Source organism: Ammospiza nelsoni, chromosome 1 (genome assembly GCF_027579445.1).
Source record: "Ammospiza nelsoni isolate bAmmNel1 chromosome 1, bAmmNel1.pri, whole genome shotgun sequence".
Lineage (NCBI taxonomy): Eukaryota > Metazoa > Chordata > Aves > Passeriformes > Passerellidae > Ammospiza > Ammospiza nelsoni.
The window spans coordinates 34,393,011-34,417,473 of NC_080633.1; the positions used below are offsets into that span (position 1 = coordinate 34,393,011).

The 24,463-nt window shown below is 46.2% G+C and overlaps 4 protein-coding genes across 6 annotated transcripts in view; all 4 read right to left on the minus strand.

Moving 5' to 3' along the window:
• Positions 1-17,583, minus strand: part of HOXA3 (homeobox A3) — a 44,523-nt gene extending 26,940 nt beyond the window's left edge. The window contains exons 1-2 of one of the 3 annotated variants that reach the window (XM_059469439.1): positions 17,419-17,494; positions 5,347-5,451 (exon numbers count right to left, since the gene is read on the minus strand). The gene's annotated coding sequence lies outside the window, so the exon portion shown is untranslated. Of the gene's footprint in view, positions 1-5,346; positions 5,452-12,787; positions 12,805-17,418 lie in introns of those variants that run through there. The other 2 variants (XM_059469433.1, XM_059469449.1) reach the window with 2 other exon arrangements.
• On the minus strand, positions 6,036-9,346 carry HOXA5 (homeobox A5). The gene is made up of 2 exons (XM_059469508.1): positions 8,508-9,346; positions 6,036-7,517 (listed from the first exon to the last, which is right to left on the minus strand). The coding sequence occupies exons 1-2, from the start codon at positions 9,067-9,069 to the stop codon at positions 7,267-7,269; spliced, it is 813 nt and encodes a 270-aa protein (XP_059325491.1). The 5' UTR covers positions 9,070-9,346; the 3' UTR covers positions 6,036-7,266.
• Positions 10,859-13,328, minus strand: HOXA6 (homeobox A6). Its single transcript, XM_059469516.1, has 2 exons — positions 12,788-13,328; positions 10,859-11,444 (listed from the first exon to the last, which is right to left on the minus strand). The coding sequence occupies exons 1-2, from the start codon at positions 13,221-13,223 to the stop codon at positions 11,185-11,187; spliced, it is 696 nt and encodes a 231-aa protein (XP_059325499.1). The 5' UTR covers positions 13,224-13,328; the 3' UTR covers positions 10,859-11,184.
• A 1,109-nt stretch (positions 17,584-18,692) lies between the features above and the next one.
• Positions 18,693-22,034, minus strand: HOXA7 (homeobox A7). The gene is made up of 2 exons (XM_059473534.1): positions 21,557-22,034; positions 18,693-20,504 (listed from the first exon to the last, which is right to left on the minus strand). The coding sequence occupies exons 1-2, from the start codon at positions 21,930-21,932 to the stop codon at positions 20,221-20,223; spliced, it is 660 nt and encodes a 219-aa protein (XP_059329517.1). The 5' UTR covers positions 21,933-22,034; the 3' UTR covers positions 18,693-20,220.
• Positions 22,035-24,463: the final 2,429 nt, after the last annotated feature.

Below are 24,463 nucleotides of genomic sequence, written 5' to 3' on the forward strand. Positions count from 1 at the left end.
TGAGGTGCGCTCTTTCTCGGATTTCCTTGTCGCACTGTCGCCTCCTCCACACCTTTCAGGTCTGATTATGACTATATTCGAGTATCCTTTCCCTCTTCCACCGACCCCTCAGCCTTAAAATTTCAAGCTGAATCCCGTCTGCGATGATGTCCTCCAAAATGAAGTTGCTTGAGCAATATTGGCTAGTTCTCCCTCAGACACGTCTAACCAAGGAGCTAAAGCTTTTACTCAGAGGCGGCACTGGGAACAAAAAAATCCCAGCAATGTGGGAATCTCTCCGCGCTAAGAAATTCCACTAAACTTTTTCTTGGAAGGGTGAAGAAGGGTGGGTGGCGAGAGGAAAAACAACGCGTCTTACTCCCAATTTCGCTGGGAACTGCCGCCTCGGGTAATTCCAGAAGGCTGTGAGAACCCTCCAAATCACGGAGAGGCGCAGGGCGCCAGCTTCTCCGTAATATTTTCCATGGGTATCGCACCACGGCCCCACCGCTCCGCTTTTTAAACGAGCTCCTTCGGACCAAACATATAGCCCGTATTATCTCCGGCATGTCCTGTTTAAGCACAGTTTAGCGGTCGCTACAGAAATGAGAGCAAAAACAAAGACGCGGCTAGGATCGATACACGCGTTAATAGCTTCGCTCCTATCTTATCTTCCTGCCATTTTGCAAAGTGAGAAGGCTTAACATTAAACCTCTTAGAGCAGGTTATTATATAATAAACAAGGGTGAGGCATTTTGCTACCTGACTTTTGGAGGAGGCAGCATCAGTGACTTCTGTGGGGGTAACACGCGTGTTTACCTGCCGCGGCCGAACCCGAGATATTCAGACACAAATGTGCCTGATAATTCAAGATGAAATACAACGTGTATTACTCTTGAAAAGAGGAATTTTCTATCCTTTCCTTGGTAATTGAGGTCATTCAGCCAGTAGGGTTCACCTGGAGTCCATACTGTGATACACACGTAACTCAAAGCTATTTTATCTTTTGTGCTGATAGTCAAGATCTCGGCTATAACATTGACATCAAACTCTGTCTGGGCGAATGACTAAGAGTGGTGCAAAACGTAAACTTTTGACCCTCAACTTTTTGACCTGCAGTTGTAACGCCCTTAACCACAAAGATATACAAAAGCTATGCAGCTTCTTTTAGGAGTAAGAGACTCGCACTGTTTGTTTCAATACTTCTGCTTGTTTCCCCCAGCTTTCTAAGGGCTCTCTTTTTTATTGTTGCTATTTTTTTTTCCTTCTTCTTGCTGCTGAGAAATCGGATACTTTTGCATTTTTAATTGTTTTTTTCTTTTCCTTAATCTCTCAGCTTTGTAAAATGCTGCTAGATCAGTTTGCACAGCCTTTCGGCAGCGTTGGAGGGAAGCCTGTTACTCAAAGGCGCTAAATGGTTACAATTGCAGGTGAATTGCTGGGTAAGTTCCGGGCGTGAGGTTGGAAGGAATGGAACGACGAGCGTTGGGGGAAAAGCTGCAGCTCTCTGCTGAAGGGTTTTAGTCATTTCTCCTTGATTTAAACATAAAGAAACAAGTCTAATTGTTTGCGAAGCCTTGTCTAGGCAAACGAGTTGACTGTGAACTTGGTCTAAAGCGAGCTCTGCTGGTGATTCCTAGGGTGTGCAGATTTATCTTTTCTGCATTTACTTAACCTGGCAGTGAACTGCACGGGCTGCCATTTATTATCCGGAGACAGACTTCACCTCAAGCAAGGACTGTTCCACAAAATTGCAATAATTACCCAATAACCTTCATAGCAAATATTATTATTGAAAAGACATTTTTTGGGGGGAGGGGATATAGAAAAGATTCCTTTTGCGTCTTATAAGGCAAAATCCATGCAAATTTTACACGATCTCTGTGTCAGATTTGAAATTGTTTGTGCGCATAGCTACAGGAACATGTGACCGGGGTGGTCCATGAGTATTTGCCTTACAGAGAGACATTAGTGAAGATGCTTTAATTTGAAAGGGATAATATCTTCAAAGATGACCAGAAGATTGTGGGAACTGTGGTTTTCCGCTCTAGCTAGTAACCCTAGCCTCAAATCCGGGGGATTTTGAGGGCAGAAAGAGAAAGGACTAAGAAAGCAAACGACATCTTAACTTGGTCAGGAGATTTACTCGTGTCTGCATTAAATGCGTCAAATCTGTATTTACGGGGAGGGAAAACGCACTGCTCCCGTATTCAGCGTTAGAAATCGAAACCTCCTGATCTCCCCCCTCATGATCGGTTCCATTCAATTTCCCATGGAGCAAATTGCAAACTCCTCTATTGTCACCTTTCCACAGATACACACTTATTACATGTAAGGAAACGGCAGAATAATAATTTCCTTGTTCTGAAATTAGGGCATTTGCATAGTTTAGACAAGGCTGCAGAGCTGTAATTTACGGATGACTTTCCATTGGATTGTTACACTCCTGGTTTAGAGAAAGTTAAGTCTTGCAAAGTCAACAGTTCCACACATTAAGAGAGCTGCCTAATCTTTAATTGGTTTTACACTTAGGCATGAGACACTGCACGCAAGTATTCCTTTCAAAGGATTAAGTAAACTGCGTTTCAAATCGCAGAACGCAACGTGCCATTCTTAAAATAGAAAAAACCTTGCACTTATCAATCCCCTAAACTCATCAGAAAAATAAGGTGCGCAGATAAAACCTCTCTCCTGATTCTCAGGTATAATTTCCCATGACATTTTCCCTCGGAAAACAATTCGGATCTGGGACTATTTTCGCAGAGTTCGGCAGTGTGGGCTCGTTTGAATTTCAAATTTCAGAGCGTATTAGGAAATCTTAACGCATTTCTGTGTTTGAATGGTGTCAACTGTGATGCTTAATACAGGGCAGGGCCAGAAACAGGGTGAAGTTGTGATTTCTAGCTAACTTTCTTTGGTTGCTAGTGTTTTTTGCAGTACAGGCGGGTTCATATGCTTCTGGACCAAGGGATATTTTTCTTTTCCATAGTTCTTGAACGACTGTACATTGTTTTGTGTGGGATATGGTCCAGAAGCCACATTCAAAAATGTGGAAAATACACAGTAGCAAATCTTTTCACTCAAGGCAATGAAAAATTACAATCCAGGATGATATCCAGGATCCTAAAATATTAGTCCAACGGGCGTCCGTGCGCGCTTGTATATTAGCCAGTTAATTCAAATGGGGCAGTGTTGTTAAATACTGAGTAATCATGAGCTGTTTGTGTCTGGTATAATTCCCGTCTACAAGCAAAGGGTTTTCCTTGGAAAACGACCTATATATAAATGAAGACCAAACTTTTAAGGGTTTTTCATGCCTTGCCTCAAACTATAAAATTTTATGGCATGTAGTATAATATAATACACGCCTATCATATACAACTTTCTGATATTCCTATTGACGAAAATGTGTCAAGTAGAGTACTATAAAATCTCCAGCTGTTTAAAAGGAAATGATTTTCAAATGTGCATTTGGATATGCTCTTTTAAAGCCTTTTTCATTTTTTAAATATTAAATATATGCAGATATGTTTGTTTAGTGCTGACAGGAAGGATCGACAGACACAAAGGCATCAGACTCTATTTATCTTCCGCAAGGGTTGACTTTAAATATTAAATGCTTTTAAAACTGAGCTCTTTGGGATGAACCTACCTTAGATACTACCATTTCTTTAAAGACTAATAAATTAAAAATAGGGATCAGTCAGCAATATGCAGACTTTGCAGAGGTACACAACAACCTCACCCTCCTAAAACCCTGCACCTTTCTCCCATTTTCGCTCACAGAACCCAACCAGCCTAAACCACAACATTCAAATAGCACAGCACTAGCGAAATAAAACAAAGCCCATCTCTGTCTCACATCAAACCACTCCATTCTTTTGCAAACCCGACTTTATGACACATAAAAGAAAACAATGCAATCTGTTGAATCAATGTTACTCCAAACCTATGCAGAGAAAGAGGTACCCACAGCTGGTTTGGAGAGATAGATAGATAGATAGATAGATAGATAGATAGATAGATAGATAATAGGCAGTTCTCAGAATTCTACTATAGCCCCTGACTAGTCTGTTTATACCCGCCGAGATCACTCGCCAAAGTAACAGCTCTGAGGATAAGGATCAGGCCTTAATGTTACCCAGAGAAAGATAGAGTTCCTTTCACCCTTTCATTCAAGTCCTGGAAATTCAAAGACTGAAGTTAAATCCGGCCATAAAGTTTATTGCTGAGTAATCACACTCTAGTGAGAACAGTCCACTTAAATAAAAAGAATGTTGAAGTAAACACGCAGCTGGGGCCTACCCCACAATGGCAGCCAGCAATATAAGGCAGAAAGGGAGAGAGCAGAGCTAGGGGGATATTTACAATCTTCAATAAACCAAGCCCGTATTTCATAATTTGCAGCACTCTAATGACCTGTAGTCTCTTGTATTAATGCTACAAGTTACAGTCAATTGGTTCGCTTAAAAAAAAAAAAAAGGAAGTCACAAGAACATATATATGTGTACCCACGTACACACCCTTTGTGTACATGAATACACCAATATTAGACACATATAGGCATCTGCACGGCTTTATACAGAAGTACAAACTGATTTGTACATGCAGGCACACATGAATCTAATTTAAATATGTTTCTATTTCTGCAGTTACATATAGAACCGGGGAAAAGTTACAGCAGTGTTATAAAAGCGCATCCCCAAAACACACTACGCACTCACAGATGTACATATACACACAGCTAAAGCTTTCTGCACAACCCAACGTAGAAAATATGTATCTAAACACTCCAGTACAGTCTGTGCCATTTTAATACTGGCTCTGATGTGCAGCATATTTCACCAATCCAAAGATTATTACCATATCATCACGCCTCCAACTCTATCATGCCTCCATAAGATACTGCCCAGATAATATCAAGCCCAATCTATTTTGTTTCTCCCTTTTTTTAATCGCCTGCAGTAACTACTCTTTGCTAAACAAAACCTCTCCAAACTTGGAGAGTCTATTGGAGCAAAGGAAGTAATTATCTTCTGCGGTAGTCAAAGTGATTAAAGCTAGGCCCCAAAATCCATCTCTGCCAAAGTCGCTTATTGTGGTTTACTTTGATTTGATCGTTAAAATAGAGAGCTAGCTGCTGCGAGTGAAGGGATGGGGGGAGGTATTTGCAGCGCAACCTGGATCATTAGTGCTTGATCCTGCCTCTCGGGCTCGGTGGGACCGTCCTGAAAACCTCCAGGCGGAGAGGAAGGGAAAGAGAAAGAGAAAGAGAAAAGAGAGAGGCGAGAGGCAGCGAGAGCGAGCAGGAGCCTCGGCTTCCCCACTGTACAAATAAACTTTAAGGAACTTGTGCACAAAACTTACCTTTGACTTGCAAGGAGCCATTTTTCACATAGTACTGAGAACTTGTGGTTTGGATACTTCTGTCCCTAAACCTGACAATTTGAATGGCCAGGAGGCACACGTAGCCTGCAAAAGAGTCAAATGAAGTCCAGCGTCAGTGAGATTATATGTTATGTGGTATATAATGTTGGATGTCAACTCCCCAAAACCATAAAACTTACTTTAATGGCACCACGTGACTTTTTATAGCCAGTGAGCCTATCTGTCTGTGCTATGGATGATTTTACGATCTAATTCATAGACAAAACCCTATTCATTTGGCACCCAAATGTCATATAGCCGGAACTGGGGCTTATAAAGTTTACTGTTTTATAACTTTTAAGGGAAGGCATCAATGTAACCAGTCAGTAAATGTGCAAATCTTTAGTTGCTCTTAGAAGCTCAGAAGAGTTAACCATTCAAGCTCTGATGGGGTAAGTAACATTACGTTTATAGCAAACTAATTCTAGCGAAGAAAACCAAAAATCTTTAAAGGGTGAAGAGTGGGAATGTGGCTAGAGAGGATTACTAATAGGCGCAGAGGGCTTGGACATGGCTGTCCTAAAATATACTTAATGAAACCACAGGAGAAATTCTAGAGCGATGCAAACACACCCTGGAGTTCGCAGCGTATTTTAACAAAGCACATGTTTTGGGGTTTGGGTTGTGGGTTTTTGTTTTTTTGTTTTTTGTTTTTTTTTTTTTTTTTTTTGGTGGTTTGGTAGGTTTTTTTTTTTTTTTTTTTTTTTTTTTTTTTTTTTTTTTTATTTCAACCATCAGCAAACAGTTAACAGTTGATTCAGCCACAAAGGGTGTTGATTGTGGTCCTGCGATGCAGCTTTCCACCTAGCGAGAAACAAGTAAGGAAGAACTTACGGTCAAACTTTCAATTAAAAATACTGGTGGCGGACAATTGCAGCATCCACCATATGCAACGTGCAGCAGGAGCCAGGTAAAATATTACAACAAACTCTGCACGGGCTAATTTTTTTTTTTTCAGAGGCAAATCAGGAAGCACAACTTCTTGCTTTGCACAAATCAGATCACAAAAACTTTACAATAGAAAGTTTATTTTTTTTGTTGATTTCCAGTCAGTTTTTTTTTAAAAACAAATAATAATAATAATAATTAAAAAAAAAAAAAAGCTGATCACAGTTTGCTCAAACAGCCAGACTTTGACTATATTTGTAACTTTGTTCACAAAAAACATACATCACAGAAGCTGCGCTTAATAAGAGCCACTTCTAAGAGTTCGTGCAAAGAGTCATATACAAAGGCACAGCAAGGACATACTGCTTGGAATCACAGTTTTCGTCACAGATTCACTATTCACTACACGTAGGACAAGTTCAGTTGATTTCATCATTTCACCTCTACAACAGCATTAATTACACAGGAATTATATAGGTAGTTTGAATAAAAATATTTTTAACAGCTTGGAGCTATACAGACATTAACACTTGACCACACATGCACAGTTAAGCAGGTTGAGTGCAACACATAACATTTGTACTAAACCGGGGCAGGGTTTCCTTTCTCTCTCTCCTTTTTTTTTTTTTAACTTCTTTTTTTTCCTTTTTGTTCTTTTTTGTTTAGTTTTGTTTTGTTTTAACAGTTACTTCAAGTAACACAGCTCGCTTCATATAAATAAGTTAAAACATCTATTATTTTTTTCAAGACAAAGCCATTCAAGACAAAGAAATGTACGATAAAAGCAGATCTACTTATACACGCGAGAGAATGGTAATAAACAGGCTCATGATTAAAAGATGAATAAGGGCGACAAGAACAGGGTTTCTTCACAGAAGTAACACAAGGAAGTTTTAGAAAGTCAACTTAGTACTGACATGAGACGACGCAGGGTCAGCTAATACTGCTCAGTACTTTTAATTGATCAAACGCTTAGGGACGGAATGCCCCTCCTGCAGCTGCCATGCTCATACTTTTCAGCTTATTATCCTTTTTCCATTTCATTCTCCTGTTTTGGAACCAGATCTTTATTTGTCTCTCTGAGAGGCAAAGAGCATGTGCTATTTCAATCCTTCTTCTGCGGGTCAGGTATCTATTGAAGTGAAATTCCTTTTCGAGCTCCAGGGTCTGATAGCGGGTGTAAGCAGTCCGAGCCCTTTTCCCTTCTGGTCCCCCTATGTTGTCTGGAAGAGAAAAGTACATGATTTAGATTCTCAGCAGCCTCTCGGAGCCTTCGTGTCTCATTGCAGCTACCAGCAACCAGGACCGTTATTCTCAGTCCTGCTTTGGTTTTGTTTCTGGTTTGGATAAACGCTCAACAAGTTTCCCCCTCCAGCCCCTCTTAGGAAAGGCTTGGGGGAGGGGGATTTGGTAGTCTCGGTAAGTTTTCGCTTGGATTTACGATTCGAATTTTTCTAATTTAATTTTTTTTCCAGTTTCTTTTATTTTTTTTTAATATAATTTTTTGATAAGGTTAGTTCTCCCCCATGCCTCCCCCAGATAAGCTGATTTGGAGGATGTCTCTGCTGATAGCTGGGTTTTCAGAGCTGAGAGAGCAAAGCTGAAGCGTGCAGCCCTTTCCCACGGCTGGGCTGGGGAAGGCTCTGGGAGGCAGCGAGCCTCCGGCCGCTCTCCCGGCAGCGAGGGCAGGGCAGGTACCCGGGGCTGGAAGTTGCTTTGCTCCCCCGCTTTGCCCCTCGAGCCCTCTACCCCGAGTTTGGGGCGACTCGCCCTGCCCCCTCCCCCACGGCTTCCCAGCAGTGAAAACTGCCCTCCTCGCCCTTTCCTATTCTCTTTTTAATATGTCTAAGCAAAATAAATGGGGTCAGCCGCGCCGTTCCCACTGGAAGAGCCCCCATTCAGAGGAGAGCCGGGAGCAGCCTCTGCTCCCGATCTCCCTTCGGCAAGGCGCCTTGCACTCCCCCCGCCGGCGCTGGCAGCCAGGCGGGCGGTGTTTTCGGGGCCGAGAGGTTTTTTTTTTCCTTTCGGGGGGGACTCGCCCAGAGAAGGGAGCGTGCTTCCCTGCGAGCAGAGTTATGGTGTGCGGGGAGACTGCCCGCTCTCACGCCCTCCTCTCCCCCTCTCCCCGACCTTGCTCGGCGCTGCCACCCGGTTTACATTAAATCCTCCTTTTCCTCCAGAGAAATAAAGAAAGAACAGGGTATTTGCTTTACCATGACTTATGTGCAGTTTTCGCATCCAGGGGTAGATCTGGGGCTGTGAAGGCTGGGCTGTGCTTTGGTCGGTCGGGGCACTTGCCTGCTCGCTGCTTGCTGGAGTGTCTTCCTCAGTCCCAGACGAGGTGCCAACCCCGTCTCTGCTGATGTGCGTGTTGCTGCTGGAATTGGACGAAGTGCTGGTGGAGTTGGCGAGGGAGTTTTTCACCCCGTGGTGACTCTCGCTGACAGGCGAACCGGCCACGGCGGTGCAGGGCAGAGGGTCAGGGGGAGGCGAGTGGGAAGACGTCGCGGGCTGGTTGTACCTGGGCTCTGTCGAGGCAGAGGTGGTGTTGGCCGGGTAACTGCGGGGTCTCTCATTGGCACCAAAGTGAGTGGAAGCAGAGCGCCCGACGCTGAGGTCCATGCCATTGTAGCCGTATCCGTACCTGCCGGAGTGCATGCTGGCGGAGTCCCTGTATTGCTCGCTCACCGAGCTGTGATCTCCATAATTATGTAACTGGTAGTCCGGGCCATTTGGATAGCGACCGCAAAATGAGTTTACAAAATAAGAGCTCATTTGTTTTTTGATATGTGTGCTTGATTTGTGGCTCTTGGTCGTTTTGTGCGTCTATAGCACCCTTGCACAATTTATGATGAATTATGGAAATGACTGGGACATGTACTTGGTTCCCTCCTACGTAGGCACCCAAATATGGGGTACGGCTTCACATCACGTGCTTTTGTTGTCCAGTCGTAAATCCTGCCTGATGACCTCTAGAGGTAAACTCGTGCACTGGTGGGGGAGCTGGGAGGGCGCGGGCGGCCCGGGGCGCGCCTCCCGTGCGCGCCGCCGCCGCCGCCCGCCCGTCCGCCGGCCTCCAGCGCCACCCGCTGGCGGCGCGGGGGATGGCGGCGGCTCCGCGGGGTCGGCCCGGGGTGACGGCCCCCGACGGCGGCGCGGAGCGGAGCGGAGAGGCGCGGAGCGGAGCGGGGCTCGCCGCCATCGGCAGCGGCAGCGGCAGCGGCGGCGAGGCTGCGGGGCTGGCGGGCATTGCTCCTCCGAGCCGGGTGTGCGGGGAGCGCTCCGCTTTGTGCCTGCCTGCTCCTCCGTGCGGGGCTTTTTTACACCGGTTCACAAATCCTATACGATCCGTTCTCGGGTGCTGGCAAGGCTTATGTCCCTTCTACACGTATATACATAGATTTATAATTTTCCCCACACCTATTCCCGTGCCGGAGCTTTCGAGAGGCAGCCGGGTCCTACCGATGTGAAATGGCAGATATCTATTAAAGATGAATATCGTGCAGCGTTTTTTCCAACTAGGGGGTCAGATTCCAGGCGACTTTACGGCTGCCGCTATTTTATCGCCTCTCGGAGAGAAAAAAATCCTCTAAATGCGGTGGTAGCCATTTTGCATTATATTCTCCAGATCTGGCTTTTAAAACATTTAGAGTAGTAGCCCAAATTGTGCCGCCTTCCAGACAAAAGAGCCTCGATGCGTATACAAGTGCATTTGTACACAGCTTCACATGCACACTCATGCACACGCAATATAATATAGAGAGATACAACATATATATTAATCAATAATTTTTGCCCTTATTTTACTTTTACAAATCTCGAAGTGGAAGAATTTTATGGCAGCTATTTTTCTTCAAAGTATCAATTTATTTTTTCCAGTGCTAAGTAATGCGAATGTGAATTAAGATACCGCAGAAGCAGGAAAGAAAATCCCCAAGTTAATAAGATCTTTTCTTCAAATGAGAAGGAGAGGAAGGAAGGGAGGAAGGAAGGAATAAAGAAAGAGAGAAAGAAAGATAAAAGGAAAAAAGATCGATCTAAGCTCACGAAGCTCCAAGAAATGTAGTCCATAATTCAAAGCCCCCTCAGTGCAGAGCTGAGCTCACCAAAACCTTAGCGTAAGCTCAACGGGAACCACAGAAAATTGCCCGCTTCCAAACCTCTTCCCTCGCTTCCCCTGAAGTTTAACGCCGAGTTTTTACTTTAATTCTATAGTGCAGACTAAGCAGTTTAGCGGCATTAAAAAAAAATCTCCCTGCAATTCATCTTTTCTTTAACTGAAATTTTATACACAGGGGTTTATACAAGTTTTTTTAAAAGAAAATTTCTTCCTTTTGCTATTTAAATATCTTATACATAACTAAAACTTTTTTTCTCCCCTGCGGATCATAAACTCCCAAACACAGAATAACGTGATGGCCCGCCGTAGCGGGAGCTAGCAAAACCATAAACCAAATATTTTCTACAATCTCTTGTCTTTCTACAATATAAGCATTTCTAATTAAAAAAAAAAAAGATAAAAATTAATTTGCTTATCTTTTCTCACACAAGCACACCAGGGACACCCACCCACTCACCCATTTGAGATGCTAATCTCAAACATTTTAAATTCTCGGCCAATTCACTAATGCTTTAACCGACGCCATATACACTTTAGGAAGGTGGTTACATACATACATGCCTGTAGCTCGAAAGCTGGGGCTTCCACATATATTAGAGTAAGTCACAGATGATTGCAAATATACATCTTTTAACCAAGCCTTTTGGGGATTAATAGACTGTGACAAACCTATAGGATTTCAGTAGCCGAAGGAACACAAGGTAAATAATAATAATAATAGTAGTAGTAAGCGCTAAGGAAAGGCCTGGTAGCGTTTATTAAACGTGGTTCTACTCCCCTGACTTTTCCTCTGTTTCTTCGCTGCTGGGCTGTGTGGAACTTATGAATTTGTTTTCCTTTTTCCATTTCATCCGCCTGTTTTGAAACCATATTTTAATCTGGCGTTCAGTAAGGCAGAGAGCGTTTGCAATCTCAATACGTCGTCTTCGGGTTAAGTATCTGTTAAAATGAAATTCCTTCTCTAACTCTAGCGTTTGGTATCTGGTGTAAGTTTGCCTCCCTCGTCTCCCATGTGTTCCATATACTGTACCTGTAGAAGTAAAGACAAAACGATCGCATTGGACAGGGCCCACTGATTTCAGACCAGAAAGAGCGATTAGAATATTCTGCCTCCTTTTGCAGGCACAATCACGGGGAGTGGGGGAAGCTGCTTTGGTTTCCTGGAGGCTTTTTTTCCTTTTTCCTTTTTTTTTTTTTTTTTTTTTTTTTTTTTTTTTTTTTTTTTTTTTTTTTTTTTTTTTAATTCTCTCTTTTCCTTTTCTCCTGCCTGACGAACTGTAAATGCAGATGTGCAGTGCGCTTACGGGGTAAGTGGGATACAAAGAGGCTTTGAGGCGGACCTGGGGAAGGTGCAGGAGGCAGCACGGTGCGAGTGGCCGGGCAGAGGCTGCTCTGTGCGCACACACAGGCACAGGCACACGTGTGCTGCCCGGGAAGCCTCACGCATGTTCTGTGCGTGTGTGTGTGCACGCACATGTGGCTGTGTTGACACAAACACACAGCCATTGCCATGGCTGGGACTGCAGAAGGTCTCTAAGTATAATTATAGACATCAGCTAAAGATCATAGAAGAGCGTTTTGCCATTTGCTCCGGAATTTATTGCTCTTGAATGCAAAGCAGCATCGGAATGGTCTTGCTAAAAGTTTAATTTTCAAAAAAAAGCTGTGAGACCTACCCTGCTGCAAACATAAGCTCGGGAGGATGGGAGAGAAGGCGAGTCATTAGCGAACACTTGAAGTAAACGTTTAAATTTGGGATTATAAAAAATAAATGTCACCCCGGTACAACCCTCCCACTCCACCCCCACCCCCCATTCCCCCAGCACCACTCCTGTACAGAATAGTTCAATTATGTGAAGTTCACTCCTAAGTCTGAAAAAATTCGCGATGCCATGGAAGTGCGCCCACGGCCCCAGAAACGTGCTCTCAATATCCAATACTCACAGGCTAATGAGCGGGGGGAGGGGGGCGAGGAGGAATGTACCACAAATGCTTTGGATCCTCAGTACAGAGGGCATATTCCATGCATCGCTCTCTGACAATGAAGAAGCAGAGCAGAGGCTTTGGGATGGCTTTAAGAGAGTGATAAAAGTGCTTTGTTCCTTTTTTTTTTTTTTCCCTTATTTTCCAAGGATTCCCCTGTAACTTTCACCAGTAAACCTACATCATACTGGGACCTTGGCCACCATTCCCTGGGTGCCAACGTGCCAGGTCTAAACCTGCGAAGGTTTCATGTTACATGTTGCCCTGCAGGAACCGTGTTTCTGCAGCAATCTGGACTTTATCTAGCCAAAAAAAAAAAAAAAAAAAAAAAAAAAAGAAACTTTTCCTTTTCCTCCCCTCTCCGCCCTTGACTGCACCGAGATGCCTTACCAGCACAGGAGTTCATCCGCTGCATCCAGGGGTAAACAGGGCTCGTGTACTTCCGGTCGGTGCCTTCGTCATTTATAATTTTGGCTTGGCCGCCGCTGGTTTTGTACTGTTGATCGGGAGAAAAGTGCAGGTAGTCCCCGGGCCCCCTCTGTTTGCCACTGCCGGAAGGAGAGGAGCTACTAATGTCCTTGTCCGAATAAAAACAAGAGGCTCCGTACTCATAGGAAGCCCGACTGCAAGCAATGACGGTGTTGGACTGTTGGTAGAAACAAGGTGAGGTGTAAGTCTTGTCCTGCAGGCTGCTTGCCCCGTACGAAGCCGGAAAATGCCTGAGAGCATCATAGCCCGCCGGGTACAGGGGGATCTGCCCGAGGAAGGAGTCCTGGCCCCCGGGCAGGCTCCCCGGGAAAGTGGGATTCACAAAATAGGAACTCATTTGCTCTCCCCCTCTCCCGGACCGTGATTTGTTGTGTATTAGTACATCTGGCGATAACTATTAGGAGTCATCGAAGTGGTTTGTTTCTGGATGGCCGAGCGCCAAAAGCGACAGCAGAAAATAGGAGCAGCTGACGGCGGGGCGGCCAATGGGAGCGCGCGCGGCGCCCGCTCCCCCGGGGCCGCCGCCACCGCGCCGCCAACTTACCGGCAGCCCCGGCCCCGCCGCGCCGCCCCGCGCCCCCCGCGCCGCCCGCCGCGCTCCCCGCGGCACCGGCCGCGCCCCCGCCGCGGCACCGCCCCCGCCCCGCGCGGGAAAGCGCTCCCGTAATAATAACAACAACAACAGCAGCGGCGATAATTCCCGGCAGCGCGGGCGGTGCGGGAGCGGGCGGCGGGGACGCCCCCCGGCTGCCCGAGGGGTGGGGAGGGGGCGCCCTTAAAAGTTGGAGGCCCCACGAGGAGGATTCGCGCGACCCCGTGGGAAGGGTGGGCGAGCCGCCCCCGGCGCTCCGGCGGAGGGAAGGAGGAGGGAGGGAACGAGACGGCGGTGGAGGATGCTGCGAAGGGAAACTTTGGAGCGCAGGGAGCACGTGAAAGGGGGAGCGGAGCGCCGCGCAGCCCGGGGGGCGAGGGGGGACCCGGCCTCTCTCCGTTTTGCCGTCGCGATGCCACAACTGCATCCAAGGATTTTTAAGCTATTCTAAAATGTATTTATTTATCCATTCAGTCGAAAATTGCCCCTCCGCTAAGGCTTCCCTTCGGAGCTCAGGGAGCCCGCCCCAGCGCCGAATCCAGTTTTTGTGAGAGAGGCTAACGCGTCCTGCAGTGGAAGAGGTCTCGTATCTTAATGAACATCCCCATAATTAGGAGGTTGGGGCGGCGGCCTTCTGGGGAGTGGGATTTTGGATTTGCACCAAGTACCCGAGGAGGCCTCGGGAAGAGCCGCATGGGCTCCCGGCGCCCCCCGGCAGCCCAGATGAAGTTCCATGTGTCTGTTCTCCCCAAGTCTACCCTCCTCCCGCCAGAGTAGAGCCGAGGGTATCAAACATTCAAATTCAAAAAGGAGCCAGTAGGACTATTCCTAATTAATACAACCCGCTAGTGACTCAGCGGAAGCCAATCGGTTTCGTTGTTGCTCGGAATAATTTGATTAAACGCGGATTTGTGTCTTTAAGAGGGGAAGAACAATACACGAAACAAACATTTCCACCTCCATTTTTCAATATGGCAGTTACCCCATAGCGGAAATATAATTCTTGGCCCAGGGCTCGGACAGTAACTGTTCTGATGAAATTCGCTGATACGGGTTTAATTCAGCCGTAACCCTGCAGTTCCTGCAGATAACATGGGGTTGTTCATTCCAATATATGTTTACTCATAATCCCTGCCCATTACAAGAGATTGAATAGACTAATTTTAAACGCGCTCTGTCACGTAAAGTGACATTCGTACGAGCAGCGTTTCCTAAAGCAGCTTTCAAAGGAGAGTTTTGTTGTTGTTGGGAGACTATTTCTCTCATTTCCGGGGGCAGATTACGATACCTATAAAACAGTAGTGAGTTAAAACATCGCTCCACAATAGTTTGTATTGTTTGCAGTCTCAGCTGGACTTTCACATTCAGATGTTGATTGCCTTCGGGTTTTTTTTCAACTTCCTTAACCTCTTCAGCCCAGCTAATCAACAAACACACCTGGTAGAATTACAGCTCACTAGCTGCATGCTTTGAGAGGTCATTTCAGAAACATGTATTTCCTGAAAAGCAGATTACTCCGGAAAAATAAGGGGTCTTTTACTCGGTGAGAATAGAGTTTAAAAAGGAGGAAACACCAGAAAGCAAGCACTCACACACAGCATGCTAAATGCGAAAAGGCTTTTAAAAGAGCATATTATCGCCAGTTTAAGTCAGAACGAAAACACACCATGAAAAAAAGAATACTCGGGACAAACAAACCCCACCGGCCTTACTTCCAAAAAGTTGTGGGCAGACGATCTTTTGTTTTAATCCATCACACAAACACCAAAACAAATTTTAAAATAAAAATCGCTCCAGGCTTAGTTATATTTACATTTTGTAGCATGGGCTACAGTCTGATTTCCTCCCCCTCCATTTCTTTTTGTTTCTTCCCCGTTTTTCAAGTTACTGTTTGCGTCCAAACCAAGTTGTGAAAGCCCGATCGCAGGCAGCGAAAATATTTATTCGCCGATCCCATAACACGAAAAGGAATGAAATCTGCACGTTTGCCTGACTGGGTCGTGTTCGAGTAGTTACAGTGACAGCCAAGCAATCTGCACCGCAATCTCTGCTTCAGTCACATTCAGGCGTCCTTTCCGCTCCTCCCCCTACCCCAGAAAACCCCGAATCACAATAATCTGCTGCCCCCCAAGTCTGCCGAGGAAATGTCCGGCCTGGACACATTTCACAGCAGTTTTCCTTCACCATTCCCGCCCCCACTCTGGAAAGCAGAAAGCAAGCCAGTCGCTGCATTTTGCCACCGCAACAAAGTCACACTTCGCGGTACCTGTGTATTTCATACCCCGTTTATTTGTTTTCGTAATCCCACGCACCCCCAGCACCTCCTCCGCAGAACATTCCGCCTTCCTCCTCCCGCCGCAAACGCGTACGCGACCCCAGCCACTTTCGGATACAGGTGCGGGAGTAGTTACCCTCTTAAGCTTAAAAGCCTCCTTCTCTTCGTATATAAAACCACTTTCAAATCATTCCCGTGCTCTCCAGCGTCATCAAAACCAACCTTTAACTAATAGCTCCTAATCCAAACAGTTTGGGCAAGGCGAACCGTTGTTTAGACTGGCGGGGTACAGAGAGCCCGGCCGGGGGGACGCGGGCGGGTCCTCCCCAGCCGGCTCCCACCGTGGTAACTTGCAGTTGGCACACACCGAGCTAGAATCGGAGGGGAAGGGGAGCGGGCAGAGCCGGTCCTGCCGGAATATTTTGCCCGGGGGCGAGCTCCGATACTCCCACAGAAAAAGCTAGGCCGCTTTTTTTTTTTTTTTTTTTTGTCCCCTCTTGGTCTTTTATTTGGGCTCCCCCGAGCAGCGCAGGCTGCCAGCGCCGCTGTTCCAGGGGCCGCGGGGGCCGCTCCGCTCGGCGCCCGCCTCCGCCGTCCCGCCACGCCGTGGCAGCACTGAGCACCCGCCACCGCAATAAATAATCGGCGCTCGCTGCAGCTCCAGCCCGGCGGATACCGCAATGCAATGCAAATGCAGTGCTTTATCAGCCCGGCGGCACAGCCGGACCCGCGGCCGCCGTTTAAAGCCTTCCGAGCCGCTCTTTCGCCGTGAGGAGGCGGCAGCGGAGCCGGGCGGCAGCGGCGGGGGCTCCCGGGGGCGCCGTCCGCGGGTGCTCGCTGCCCCCCGCCGGCGCACACCGCGGGGCACCGGCCCGCCGGCCGCCGCTCCCCCGCCCCAGCGCCGCACCGTAACAGTCACAACAAGGAGAGCAAGGGGGGGGAAAGCTCCGTCTCCGGCGCTGAAATGGGCTCGGCCGCCGCCAAGCCCGCTCCGCGCACCCGAGGCGCGCAAGCCGCGAACCGCCGGCAGCGGACCCACGGCCGGGCAAGGGATTTATGCAGGCAGCGCTCGATCTGATAAAGAAAATCTAAGCCACATTCGCGCCGTTTCCCCCCGTCTAGAAATAACCTCCCGGACATGGCAGAGAAGCTAGGAGACATTGTGCTGTTCGGCTGTTGTTTTCTTTTTTTTTTTCTTTTCTTTTTTTTTATGAAATAGTAAAAAAAATAAATCACATCTAAATTTCTTCAACCGCAAATGAAATTTAGGCTAATGAGTTAATACTGCGAATTAATATTAAAAAATGTTTGGGGATATCACTTTTTCCCCCCCCGTGCTGGGGAAAAAAAATCCCCTCCACTGATGCTGTAAAACTGAATTATTAGAAAAATAACCTGAACGTCACAACATACCCCTGCCGAAGGCAAAAAGAAATCAACTTCGTGAAAAAAAAAAAATCCACCGCTTCTTAGCTAAATCACATAAAACAAACATTTTATTTAGGCATATTTATGCATGCACTGCCTAAGTTAAAATCAGCTGAGCTGCAGCCATCTCTATTTTTGGCCGGTAACATTTCCATTTGGCTTAATTGCACATGTCTAATATTTAAACGTATTAAACCATTTTTCCCTGCTTACAGTAGTGTCATATACATTTCTCACCTTTTAGGCTCTGGCTCACAGGAGCCCCTGCGACTTTGACAGCTGTCGCTTTGGCTGCACAGGAGACGAATCGCCCTCCTTTTGGTGCCAGAAGAAGCAGGAAATTAGCCAGGTTGCAAGTTGAAAATCTGCCACGCCAGTGCTTTGAATCCAATATGCCACACCTTCCAGCGGGGGAACTGGAAATTGCCATCCCGGATCTGTGTTCTAGGCGGCTGCTTATGCCGAACCTCAGCACACTTTGTTCACTATTGCCTTACAAAGAACAAATGAAATGGGGATTGAAAGCCAGAGAGATCCGAAGCAGGACAGAGCTCAGCAAAAGAATGCGGCTCTATTCTCGCAAGGGAAATTATAAAAAAGTTCATGTTCACGGTTACCATCCACATGACCGACAACGACCAATGGAAAAACCGAACAACTCATAAAGTTGTATTGCAAAGTTGTAAATTTTCATAAACAACAACGGATTTATGGCCTTTTCCTCATCACTAAGAAGAGGCAGGTCTTAGAGAGGCGCCATCTTACCACAGAGGCAGCCCTGGAGTTTTTTAAAAGACCTGGACTTTGTACTAATTTTATTAAAATTACAATTAGTGCGTTGACCAGGAACGGAGTGTAGTAGAAAAAAGGGAACTTCAGCGCAATTAATGCTCCAGGTCTTACCTGTATTTACCCGGCCGAATAAAAGGACTTTTCAGGTTCGATATTTTTTTTCTTTTAATTAGAAAAAAAAGGGAGGGGGGTAATATTAGATCTCATTGATACTACGTGGTACCTGGCAAAAATAAGATGTTTTCTAAAGCGGGGCAGTTTCCCCCCATTTTCGTGCTACCGTGATGCCCCCTGGCCCCCGAAAGCCGCACACACGAACCACATATGTACCCCATCAGATCATTTACACTTGGAAGTTTCGTCTTTCACTTTCTGTTCATTACAAAATATTCTTTCACGGCATGAGATTTCGACTTGATCGCCGATCGTCTGGACTGGGGTAATGACTGCAAGAGGACACGGGAACACGGTGGAAGGAAGCTCTCCCATAAAGAAGGCTTTCCGCTTTATTAATCAACAACGCTAGGGGAAAAAAAATCACGAACTCGAGCTAGAGATATTGACTGATTCCTATCAATTCATCACTTTGTTGTTGGGGTTTTTTTTTTCCCCTTTCTGATTACCGAAAAAAAATGTTTAGGTGGTCTAATTTCTTTATTAGTCTATGTAATATATTTTTGTTGCTTCCCTCGAACTTGTTCCTTAATAAAGAAACACAATTCATTGTCAACAAGCATATTTATTTTCTGTGTAACATAAAACACATTTATCGTGGGAGATAGTTGAACACGGTATCACTTCCAAAGAGAGTTCACAGACATTTTTTTTCCCACTTCCAATACTTACACGGCATATCCAAATGTTCACAACGAACACACCGAAACACATTGTAACATACAATTTGTGAATAAACTTTAGCCAAACCTTCAAGACGGATTTATACAGAGTTCTTAACAATACATCATGCTACAAAGTTTCCAAATTAATTACATACTTCCCAATTTATGACATGATCTTACAAATGAGGTTCAAGACGAATATAAATGACAAAAAAATTACAATACTTGCTATTGTAGGAAAATTAATGGTATTACATATTAACACATTCAGATAATCAGGACAAATAGTTTGTGGTTCTTTTTTTTTTTTTAAAGGTGGTTACATGATCATTTAAATTCACTTTTCAAAGAACACTTTCCGCTATATTAAGTAAGATCAACGCAGAATAAGAAAACGGCCTTTAGCAGAAGCAGCTGAAGGTAGAAGCCAACGGGAGATATTAAACCGCTTTGTACAATATTGGCGTGTGTTTGCTTCCTCTCTCGAAATAGCAAAGAATCGAGAACAAAGATATATTGCAGCATATGGTTTTCATTTATAATTGCTTTGGAATAAATATATTATTTTAAATTTAAATATATTCAGACTTTTCGGTACCAAATTCTATACCAAAGCTATTGATGCGTGCTTTTCGAACGACTACACTTACATGTCTAAAAGCGTTTTGCGATTCACATTAGTAATCTTGTAACATCCTTTTGACTACTAAAATACAGTATACTTTCGAAGATAGGTAGGCAGAGCAAGATATATAGGTAGGTAGTCTGGAAAATAGGTAGTACAAATAATTGCTGTAGATTGTAGTGGTTTGTGGAACATTTTCCCCCCCTTATTTGCTGTTTAACCTTTTGTTAGCGTAGCTGTTACTTAAGATACTTTTCTAACAACAAATTAAAAAAAAAAAGAAAACAAAAAGAGAAGTGCAGAGCTACTTATTCAAAATTAGGTAGTTTTTCTTAATGTGAGCCTAATGCACTTTTCCCCTTACACATGATTGGGACTATGGAGTCAGGTAGTTACTTCGGAAGGTCACGGTTTACTATCTGTGCAAGCAGCAGCTCTCCCACTGAAACGTCCCCTGAAGAAGCCCACCCAGATTTGGGTTAATGGAGATTAAAAAAAACCAAGCTGATTGTAAGATGCTCTTAGGAGATATTACCGAAAGGTTCGGCATAGGGCAGGTTTGGGGAGTATGGGAGAGTGGAGAGAAGGCTGGAAGACCAGCCCAAGAAATGTTTTCATGTTTGCAAACGCTTGCTTTCAAGATGATCATTAATGGGAACTGATTTCTTTTTTAATAAAAAGTCTCTCTTTTTTTTTTTTTTTTCTTTTCTCCTTTAAAGGGAGCTTTTCCAACTGTCATGTGCACACACTATTCTAAGAGATCACTTCCTCGAGTGGGACTCCTTAGTCCTCCTCCTCTTCGTCTTCTTCCACTTTCTCGACAGAGGCTGCTGCTGACGTGGGCTCGTTGGGAGCCGGGGTGCTGGAGCTCTCCTCCTTGTGCTCCTTCTTCCACTTCATCCTCCGGTTTTGGAACCAGATTTTGATCTGCCTCTCCGTCAGGCAGAGGGCATGGGCGATCTCTATCCTCCGCCGCCGAGTCAGATAACGATTGAAGTGGAATTCCTTCTCCAGCTCCAGGGTCTGGTAGCGGGTGTAGGTCTGGCGCCCTCGCTTCCTATCTGGACCTGAAAACAGGCACACACACGGCCAGGAGTTAGACAAGAAGAGAAGTGGAAAGTTTTCTCTTTTTATTTTTCTTATTGATATTTTAAATAAATAAATAAATAAATAAATAAACAAGCATACAAACAGAAAAGTGGCCGAGCCAGAGTGAACGATCCCCTTCTTCGACTTCCACCCGCCCCCCCACTTTGCCCTAACAAAGACATTTCAGCCACACGACCTGCCCTGCTCAGGCAGGGCAAAAATTAAGTTGCTCGAGACCTAGAAAAAGTGAAGAGAAAGCGTTCAGGAGAGGAGGTGGGGGAGGAAATTGCTTTTGGGAGGAGGAACTTTTCCCCCAGGCGATGTATTTCCCTAAAACCTTCCAGACTTTCACGTTTCGCAAGGGGAAATAAAAAGCTGGAAGGCTGGGCTGTATTTATTTTATTTTAATGTCGTGGGCTCCCCCCACCCATCCCGCCTGGATCGTAAACAATACATAGCATTTAGCTCCAGAAGAGAGCTCTCCTTTTTCACACACACTCTCGTGCCCCAGTGCCCCCCTCCCCCCTCCGCTTTCCTGTTTAGTACATTTCTATAGATTCTTATCTGCGTGGAAAGGGCAGGGGGGACGAGAGTGGCACGTCTCGGCAACGCGAGCTGGCACAGCCCTCGACACGCCGTCCCTCGCTCCCGAACGCCTCTGTCCCCTCCGCCTCGCCCAGCCAGCGGCATTTTTTTTCCCCCCAACTTCGGCAAGAGGGCAGGGGAGAAGCTTAATCCGTGGGGGCTCCGGGAGCCCGCAGCCAGCTCTCCGCTTTTTCATAGCAAACAGCGCAAATCAACTCAATGCTAAAAATTCCATAGCAAATGGAGTTAAATAAATTTACGAGGCTAGAACCCATTAATTGGGCAATAAAAAGTTTTATGATACTCATTTACATACAATGCCACGGGCTTTCTACGCAATGGCGCCTCGGCTATAATTAAAACCATAAAGGCTGTGCTGACAGTAATCCTGGCGACACGCTTTGCCTGGCTGCCACGGCTCCGAGCCCTCTCCGCTCGCCCCTACCTGAAGACCTCATCCAGGGGTATATCCGGAAATTAGGCTCAGCCTGGTTGTGCAGGTTGCTTTCCTCCGCTTTCTCACAGCTGGGTTTGGTTAGCTCATTGCAGAGGACGGGAATGTTCTGATCAAAAGAGGAACAATGCAGGTTGTAGGCATCAGAGCCCAGGCTGTATCCGGAAGAGAACGGGCTTTGATATATGGTACTGTTCACATTGTACAAGCCGGGCATGGAGGAGGCGAAGGCACCCGCGCCTGGTCCATAGCCGCTTCTCTGGGAGTTGCTTGCAAAGGAGCAAGAAGTAGGCTCCGCATTTTGGAAAAGAGAAGCCCCCGCCGTATATTTGCTAAAAAGCGCATTCACATAATACGAAGAGCTCATAATTTTGACCTGTGATTTGTTGTCCGGCAGGCTTCAGTGTCGGTTTTACGAGGTAGCGTGATATATGATAACATTACACCCCCAGATTTACACCAAACCCCATTTTCTTTTGGACCGAGCTGCCCGCAGCACGTGACCGGTCATGTGACGCCGCCCGCCAATCCCCGCCCGCCTCACAGGTGGTGCCGGCCGGGGCCCGACGGTGCCCGGCCATGGACGGGCCGGGGCCGCCCGCCCGCCAGCGCCCTCAGCCGCCGCCAGCGCCCTCAGCGCCGCCCGCCCGGCCCCGGGGACACCGCGCCCCGCCCGGGCGCTGCCGGGCCGCGGGGCGCTGGGAGAAATCAGGTTTCAGAGCTTTAAATGTGTACGCGTGGAGTTATCTGTGTGCGCCCGGTTTAAAGGAGGTGGCTCCTCTCGGCCCCCCTCACACACACCCCGCGCTGTTTGCGCGCTGTAATGGCGAGAAGCAGGCGGTAACCCTGCGCAGGGTGTGCCAGGGCACCCCCGCCGCTCCCCAGAGCCGCGGAAAGCAAGGCGCTTCCCAGCAGCCTGCCCCCGAGGGGGGGCGAAAATCACAGTCGTCCTCCCCGGGAAAATAAAGGAGGGGAAAAACCTGAAAAAACATACCCCAAACCCCTAAACAAACAACGACATCCAACTAAACAAAAAAGTCCCACCCAACAACAGAATGCACAAAAAACCCCTAGCACCCACTACAAATAATGCCCCCCCCCCAAAAAAAATTTAAAAAAAAAGAGGACTCAACTTTCTGAATGTCTCAGGAAGAAAATACAGAATAAACCGAAAGTCTAAGAGTTGAAGGAATCGCCTGCAAATAGCTTCAAATCGCCGCCGCCTCTTTCCTGCCCGAGTTACCTTTCCGCCCTCCATACCTTGCAGTCCAGAGCGTTAGGCGGCAGCGGTACGCCCGCACGACGGGGAGAGTTGCTGCTTTTCTAAACACTGGGGTCCCCAACAATGCGAATGGCTCTCCATTGAGGATGCTGCTCCGTGCCCTTCCTTTAAACGGATCGTAAAATGAGTTTCCTTCCCTCAGACAGGGAGTCCTGGTAAAGACAGCTTTTACTGCCTGCCTGTATTGCACATCATAAACTGGAAGAAGCACAATGGAATTGCCCCGGAAATTCTCCTTTCAATTATAGTTTGGTGCCCCGTGTACAAAGACTTTCTCACCAGTTAAAATTGTTCTTGCCGATATTTCGCACGGACCCTAAACTTTGTGGTTTTAAACGTGGAGCACCCTCTCCCCCCCTGCACACCTCCAACACCCACCCGCGCACCCTTTGGCACCCTTTATGCGTGGTTATTGCAGCCCCATGAACACAGGTTACTGACAGAAGCAAGTCAGTTCTTGAAATCACCAGATCCCTGAGATACTAGTGCTTCGGAGCATGCAGATGTGCTGGATGTATGTAAATGTTTGCCAAGTGTTAAGTATGTGAAAACGCAGTTATTATTCGCAGGCATTAAGGGAGAAGGCGCCGAAAGAGCCCCTTCGGCTATTTCTTCCAATTCACCAATATTAGACAATATCCCTGCGGTCGCAACCGCGGTGCGGGAGCATGCCGGCAGAAGAGGCTGCTGGAAGGGAATAGAGGCCCAAGAATTTAAACGAATGCGATGCAAACAAAACGACGACCAAGAAGATCAAAGAGGCTGAAGTAGATGGCATTAGACCAATATATTGCTCCTCTGGTGACAACATACCAAGATGCAAGAAAAAAGAAACAGCAAATATAACCAATGTCTAGACTTAAATATGGATAGCGTAGGACCAAATAGATTGTCCGTGTGGTTGCATTTCGAGCTCCCTGATTCTCAACAATTTGCACGTTTATGTATTTTTCTTTGCTTACGTGTGTTTGTCGCCGCCACGGATTTTTAAAATGTATTTTACTTGCAGCTTATTTCCCCCTGGCAGCCGTTTAGATTTATCAAAAAGCCTTCACTGAATAAATGCTAGAAGGACCCCTAGACATGGGTCCCTGCCACCTTGTTGACTCCCCGCACCCTCTGCGAGCTGGGCATAACGCTGCTTCTGAAATCTCCCGTTTTGTCGCTTACAGGATCAGGCTGGATTATCGTGCCTGTAAATCCGCTTTGCATTTGAATTTATTTTTTTTCCAATCGAGAAAGGGCGAACAGGCGCAGATTTCAAGGTTTTGGTCATGGTAATATTCTCGCACGCTTTAAAAAATAACCCTCTAGGATGGATTAATTGTATTTTTTTTTTCCTTGTAAGCTCTGGACTACTCCTCTTTGGCACTGAGCTTTCCGGGAAGTAAAATGTAGTGATAAAACGGTGCTCGTAAGTTATAAGCGACCTGGGAGCACTACATGATTATGGCTTGTGTACTAAGCAGTATCTTGATGTGGTTCTTAGTAGAGAAGATTTTGCTGGTTTGGAATCTGTTCTCGCCATAATTTATCCACGATTATAATGGAACATGCTGTGCCAAGTTATTACTTAGTATGACGATGAATAAACACTTTTTAATTTCAATATAATT